At 45.9% G+C, this 7,500-nt stretch overlaps 1 protein-coding gene across 5 annotated transcripts in view; it reads left to right on the forward strand.

Moving 5' to 3' along the window:
• Nucleotides 1-7,500, forward strand: part of ltbp4 (latent transforming growth factor beta binding protein 4) — a 56,935-nt gene that overhangs the window by 29,069 nt on the left and 20,366 nt on the right. For 3 of the 5 annotated variants that reach the window (XM_080428006.1, XM_080428009.1, XM_080428010.1), the window contains 5 exons: nt 451-627; nt 2,380-2,535; nt 2,642-4,120; nt 5,136-5,315; nt 5,587-5,694. In XM_080428006.1, the coding sequence (XP_080284132.1) occupies nt 451-627; nt 2,380-2,535; nt 2,642-4,120; nt 5,136-5,315; nt 5,587-5,694 (2,100 nt within the window). The remainder of the gene's footprint in view (nt 1-450; nt 628-2,379; nt 2,536-2,641; nt 4,121-5,135; nt 5,316-5,586; nt 5,695-7,500) is intronic. The other 2 variants (XM_080428007.1, XM_080428008.1) reach the window with 2 other exon arrangements.

Consider the following 7,500-nt stretch of genomic DNA (forward strand, 5'->3'; position numbering starts at 1 on the left):
ATGCATGTCTGTCTTGGGGAGTCTTGTGTTTATGGATTCTGGATTCTCGTCTGTATCAGGGTCTCATCCATGTATGCTTGTGTTTGTGCAGTGCCGTTAGCTTCTGATTGTCTCATGCAATATTGAACATATTGAAATCTCAAAGAGCTTTCTGATTGTATTTTCCATGTACAGATGAAATCGTTTGGTGCTGCTGACAAGCTTTCTACCTTCCTTGTATAACAATTATAAGGTGCCATTTTCTGAGCTTTTCTGATTGATTTGTCATTTGTATATGGTATTTCTGTTGTTTGTGTGTGCTGACTGGGGCTAGCATGTACTGACTGCATGAAGGGTTGAAACTCTTTATTCCAAGTCTCCCGTTGGACTTCATGGAAACACTGTAGCAAAGTTACGTTTCTGCAAGAACAACTCTGTACGACTCCTCTCCTCTCCTCTCCTTTCCTCCAGCTCATAGCGTGATCTCAGAGGAGAAGAGTCAGTGTTTCAGGGTGTTGGGATCAGGGCTCGGGCCCTCCTCCTGTTCCCTGCCCATCCTGAGGAACATCACCAAACAGATCTGCTGTTGTAGCCGTGTGGGGAAAGCCTGGGGACTGCAGTGTCAGAGATGTCCTTACTTTGGATCAGGTAGGATAAGATTACAGCTGAGATGCAATATAGACTAGAGTAGAACCAACCAAAGTAGAGACAATAGATTAGAAAAGGGTAAAATAGAACAGAATAGAGTTGAACAGAGCAGAGACCCAGCTATCTCCGTTCTGTTCTACTCTATACTATATCTTATTTGTTCTATTCAACTCTCTCCTTTGTTCTAGTCTGCTGGCTCTACTTTGTTCTAAGTGGAGACAATAGGGACAACAAAATAGAGACAGTAGGGTCCTTCTCGGAGGGCAGGTCTTAGCCAGGCTGGGTGGCCTACTTAGGATTGTGATTGTGTCCCCTCCGCCCCTTAAAGGAGAGATCCGGTCATTTTAAGTGTTATCTTTGATGTGTCGCTAATCACTCACCAACATAGAAAGGGCCGTTGAGTTATTCCAGAGAAGCCCCTGTCGTCCAGTCTGGCGACCCCCTCCATTGGCATAATGGGAGCCGTGTGTAAGAGTGAAAATCGTCTATTATAACCGATGAAAAGTTTCTCATGAGATGAGTTGACGCTGGTTGCTTGTTTCTCTCACAGAACCTGGCGTCTGTGAGAGAAACAAGCAACCAGCGTCATCTCGTTCTGCACGAACGGTAGCTCGTGCGCGACATTCAGCAGATGTTTGAGTATCATGAGACTCCACGATGAGTGGTAGTAGAAAAAATAAATAAAATTCATCAGTTATAATAGACGATTTTCACTCTTACACACGGCTCCCATTATGCCAATGGAGGGGGTCGCCAGACTGGACGACAGGGGCTTCTCTGGAATAACTCAACGGCCCTTTCTATGTTGGTGAGTGATTAGCGACACATCAAAGATAACACTTAAAATGACCGGATCTCTCCTTTAATACAGTATGTGATTCCTTTCAGGTAGATCTGATGCTGGGTTCATATTGTTTCTCTGTATCTCTCTCCCTCAGTGTGTATGTGTATGTGTGTGTGTGTGTGTGTGTGTGTGTGTGTGTGTGTGTGTGTGTGTGTGTGTGTGTGTGTGTGTGTGTGTGTGTGTGTGTGTGTGTGTGTGTGTGTGTGTGTGTGTGTGTGTGTGTGTGTGTGTGTGTGTGTGTGTGTGTGTGTGTGTGGACAGTGCGTTAGGCCTGTCCCCGACTAAGGATTTGTTTAGTCGAATCTAATTGGCGACTAATTGCCAATAGTCGACTGGCAGTCGACTAATGAAAATAAAGTTTTTTTTTTAAGGCCAAAATACATTTTATTTCAAAGGGCCAAGTCTACACAGTTTGTTTTGTGTCTCCAGCAGAGTTTCTAGTGTCTCTATCTCTCTCTGGAAGAGGTTGCACATGAACTCTGCAGCCGCACTGAGGCGCTCCAACACAAACAATACCAATACAAAGACGAGGAATAAGAAGAATAAAGTGGAAGTTACGTGTGGTTGCAGTTGTAGACTTGGCCAAAAAACAATTAAAACATTTTAGGCCCTAAAAAAAAAATATATATATATATATATATATATATATTTTTTTTTTTTTCGACTAGACTCGACTAAGAGACACGCAGTCGACTCGGACCCCCGCGACTAACCAGTCGACTATTCGACTTAGTCGAGGTCAGGCCTAGTGTGCGTGCGTGCGCGCGTGCGTGCGTCTTCCTCGCTCCCCATTATATCTATCTTACTGTCTCTCTGTCCCCTCTGTCTGTCTCTCTGTCCCCTCTGTCTGTCTGTCTGTCTGTCTGTCTGTCTGTCTGTCTGTCTGTCTGTCTGTCTGTCTGTTATAGTTGCGTTTAAGGAGATCTGTCCAGCAGGCCCAGGCTACCACTACTCAGCCTCAGCTCTCCAGTTCAGTCAGAGAGTGGCTCAGCAGTTAGCCACCCGAGGATCTCCTCTGGTCGTCACAGGAAACCAGGGTCAACATGGCAACCAGAATAACCAAGGTACCAGTCGGACACACAGTTCTAATAGAGCATGAAATAGATGCCCATTAGTTTGGTTTATTTATGCTTTCATTCATTCAGTCATCATTCCTCCTGTCATTACTAGGTTCCTCTATTCAAACCAGCAGCAGTGGAACAAGCAGACCTCATAAGCCCTCGACCAACTCTGGTTCAACTGGTAATAGCGGTTCTGTTCCCAGCCGTGGCTCAACTAGTGGTTCAACTGGTGCCAGTGGTTCTGTTCCCACTCGCGGTTCAGCTAGTGGTTCAACAGGCACCAGTGGTTCTGTTCCCAGCCGTGGTTCAACTAGTGGTTCAACAGGCACCAGTGGTTCTGTTCCCACTCGTGGTTCAACTAGTGGTTCAACAGGCACCAGTGGTTCTGTTCCCACTCGTGGTTCAACTAGTGGTTCAGCAGGCACCAGTGGTTCTGTTCCCAGCCGTGGTTCAACTAGTGGTTCAACTGGCACCAGTGGTTCTATCCCCAGTCGTGGTTCAACTAGTGGTTCAACAGGCACCAGTGGTTCTGTCCCCAGCCGTGGTTCAACTAGTGGTTCAACAGGCACCAGTGGTTCTGTCCCCAGCCGTGGTTCAACTAGTGGTTCAACTGGCACCAGTGGTTCTGTCCCCAGCCGTGGTTCAACTAGTGGTTCAACTGGCACCAGTGGTTCTGTCCCCAGTCGTGGCTCAACTAGTGGTTCAACTGGTGCCAGTGGTTCTGTTCCCAGTCGTGGTTCAACTAGTGGTGCAACTGGTGCCAGTGGTTCTGTTCCCAGCCGTGGTTCAACTGGCACCAGTGGTTCTGTCCCCAGCCGTGGTTCAACTAGTAGTTCAACTGGTGCCAGTGGTTCTGTTCCCAGCCGTGGCTCAACTAGTGGTTCAACTGGTGCCAGTGGTTCTGTTCCCAGCCGTGGTTCAACTAGTGGTTCAACTGGTGCCAGTGGTTCTGTTCCCAGTCGTGGTTCAACTAGTGGTTCAACTGGTGCCAGTGGTTCTGTTCCCAGTCGTGGTTCAACTAGTGGTGCAACTGGTGCCAGTGGTTCTGTTCCCAGCCGTGGTTCAACTGGCACCAGTGGTTCTGTCCCCAGCCGTGGTTCAACTAGTAGTTCAACTGGTGCCAGTGGTTCTGTTCCCAGCCGTGGCTCAACTAGTGGTTCAACTGGTGCCAGTGGTTCTGTCCCCAGCCGTGGTTCAACTAGTGGTTCAACTGGCACCAGTGGTTCTGTCCCCAGTCGTGGTTCAACTAGTGGTTCAACTGGTGCCAGTGGTTCTGTTCCCAGCCGTGGCTCAACTAGTGCTACAACTGGTACCAGTACTGGCTCGACTGGTAGCTCATCGACAACCCGGGCCAAGCCTCAGTCACCGGCAGTCTCTGGTTCGCTGCCCACTAGGCCTCTGCAGCCAGGGAGTGGAAGTGCTGTTCCAACCCAGAGTAAGGTCCTGACCCCAGTCAGGGGAGTGGAGCAGCAGGTCTCCCAACAGACCAAGCCTGGAAGTGAAGGATCCACACCTCAGGTCAAAGCAGGAAGCGGAGGTTCAACGACGTCACAGCTGAGACCTCAGCCGCCGTCCACTGGAAGTCACGGTAAATAACTGGAGAAAAGATTCTTGTGGATGGATACTTAGAGCTAGCCTGGAATCTAGACTGATTCGCTCTGGACTTTTATTTTCACTTCGCTTCTCAGTCTGGGTGGGAAGCTTCCTATGTGAAAGGGGCGGTCTCGGACACCCAGGCGCAGAGGATTCGTCTGTGGGCGGGGTGAGACCGGAGCCTTCCAATATAATGGTCTGTGGGCGGGTGGGACCGGAGCCTTCCAATGTAAAATTCAAGCCACTTCCCTTCTTACTGTGTTTCGTTAAGCACTATCCAATCAGCAATGACGTGCCTACGTAACAGGTGACATTTGGAAATGCAGGCTCAAATGGAAGACGGCCAGACTGAGAAGCAAAGTTTAAAAAAAAAAGGCAGCTAGAACAGAGCAAATCAGTCTGGATTACAGGCTAGCTAAGAGCGGACATGAGTGCTTATTCCATTTATTTTTAAAACAGAAGTTTAACCATTTCATTATAGAGGAAAACAAAGGAGGCTTTCCTGAGACGAACCTTGTAAGGACCCAGCCTTCCACATATTTAATTTTTATAATTCTTGCGATCACTAGGGCAAGTGGAAGGTTAAACAGTATTTGTAATCACTACAGCAAGTCATCTTCTAAATGACACTTTGAATGTTACAAGAAAGGCAAACATTTTTGTTTGGCAAACATCTTTTGTGTTTCAGAAAAGTAATATATGCCGGGAATACCAATGTTTAAATAATATTTTAGAGAATATGTGATGAAAACAAATTATTGAAGTCATTATAATGACAAACCTTCTCGACTTAGTACCTCAAAGTCATGATATCTCCAAATAATGACATGAAAAACTAAATGTAAATAATGAGGATTTTCTCAATAGTTTTGAGACAATAACCCATTATTTTGACAATATCTCATTATTTTGAGATGTTAAGTCCTTATTTTGAGAACTTTCACAATAGAATGAGAGGATCCAGTCTTTTAAGATCACACCCATCTCCATGGTTGTACCTCTGTAAACAGCAGGCAGGCTGTCCACCACTGTTGCCCAGCCGGACCCTTCAGCAGGTAGAGGGGACTCTTTCCCTGCCCAACCCCAGCCAGACAGCCCCTTCTCTGGGTCACAAGTCCACGGGTCCCTTCCCTCCAACCACAACAGACCCGCTGTCCTGCCTACAGCACGGCCTCCCAGGATACAGACAGGTTGGTTCACCAGTACTGTCTGCATCTGTCTTACTGTCCTCATACAACCCTGTCTGTCTGCCTTTTAATCTATGTCTCTGTCTGACATTTTGTCTGTCTGTCTGTCTGTCTGTCTGTCTGTCTGTCTGTCTGTCTGTCTGTCTGTCTGTCTGTCTGTCTGTCTGTCTGTCTGTCTGTCTGTCTGTCTGTCTGTCTGTCTGTCTGTCTGTCTGTCTGTCTGTCTGTCTGCCTGCCTGCCTGCCTGCCTGCCTGCCTGTCTGTCCCATTCCAGCCATCCCTACCAGACAGACAGCCCGCCCACCTGTTGACAGACAGCCTCCTCCAATCAGACCAGCTCAACCCCTCCCGTCTCCTGTTACACCCCGCCCACAGAGGCCAGGTTTGATTGATTGATTGAAATTTTTATTAGGCAAAAGAATGTAAAACAACACAGTTACATTTATAATACTTTTGTCTAAAAGGTCCGACCCAAAAAAGTCCTTGTGGACTTGTTTCCGTTGGGGTCCTTGAATTAATTTCATAGAGTAGCAACCAAACAGTTCAAATCAACATAAAAATACAGGAAAAAAATACCACTATGTACCAACAAAATAAAAAATAAAAAATATATACAAAAAAAGGGGAGGGGGGTCGTCTGTCTACCGGGAAACTGGTATTACCTCCTCTTATGGCCTCCAGAAAGATGAGTTTTTAGGGCTGTTTTAAATGAGCCCAGTGAACTGCATTTTTTGAGGGATGGGGTTAGACTATTCCATATCTTGGTGGCCGTGCTGTAGAAACATGTAGAAACATGTAGGTATGATGATCATCACTGGTGGTACGTACCAGTAAGCAAAATGACACTGGTACAAATTCATAGATACAGTAGATGTGTTTCTGAAAACAGAACATCCGAAAACCGTTTGTTGAATTGATATATTTATTTAATAATTTACCCAACAAATTTACACCAAGAAGTTATGAATCTTAAAATTCTGAAATAAATTACATGAATCCTATCATGTTCCTTCATCGGTTTGAAACTTTAAAATATGCACAGCTGCTCTCCCTATTGTAATAGAAAATGTGACAAAAAGTGTTTTGGCCAGACACCTATCCCAGAAATCTATTGCATGTGAATGCCTGGAGCACTGGGGATTTCCAAGTTGAGGAAAATGTCCCTTTGTTAAGCACACATGAGGGGCAGCAGTAAAACACTCACTAAACGCTAGGTTGGGTGCAGAGCCAGCACTGGGCCAGCTGCATACGTCATCATGTTGTTGTGTTCTTGTTCCATTGCATTGCAGATATTCATAAATGAAATAAAGAAGTCACACAGTCAACCATGCTAACTAATTTGAACCATCGTAGGCTCGTAGCCAACATTGTGGAGAATGCAACAACTGTTTTACTCTTTTCACCTATTCTGCCGGCAGCCGTCTCTGGTTCCAGCTTTCGGCAAACTAAATAACAAAGAACAAATATGTGACAGCTGTGACAACCTACAGTATTTGAACGTATCACTGAACTCAACAGATGAGTAGGTGAACTCAAACATTGACAGACATGAACTGCACGCTAATTGTACACCCTCGCAAAGGTCAGCGGTCACACTGGGTCAAAGTTGAAAAGGTTTTAACTGTGGGCATGCCAATGCAGGAAATCCAGGCAGCAAGCATCGCCCAGGTAGCATTAATGCTCAGTTGGGGGTGGACACTCTCTGGCACAGCCAGCACACAGTGGTTTTCACGCTTATCATGTGTTCCTGGCCACAGTGGTTTTCATGCTAATCATGTGTTCCCAGCTCTAACAGGGAGGCAGGCAATGGGCCTGAGTGTCTGGCTGTAGGACAACAGCAGTGTTGTGGCTACATTATGACATTTCAGAGAGGTTTATAAAAAAAATGTAATCGTGTTGAAGTTCACTCCTCCATACATATGTCCATAATATCTCATGTCTACATCTCCGACCTACAGTATGCACAAATAAATGTTTATTGTTTAAATGTGCGAGTTGGTGAGAACTTTTAAACATGCTTTATACACTGTATGATGTCACTTTGCCCTGGCACAGGGACAAACAAAGTTTTGCCTCTTTCTTAACATGTGCATTATTATGACCACCTCCTCACTTTTGTTGTCAGAAGACTTTTGACTCTGAACTGCCCTCTAGTGGGCATAATAGCCTATCCATGCCAATTGCCAAC

The sequence above is a fragment of the Gymnoscopelus braueri genome (genome assembly GCF_963280865.1).
Source record: "Gymnoscopelus braueri genome assembly, chromosome: 5".
Taxonomy (NCBI): Eukaryota; Metazoa; Chordata; class Actinopteri; order Myctophiformes; family Myctophidae; genus Gymnoscopelus; species Gymnoscopelus braueri.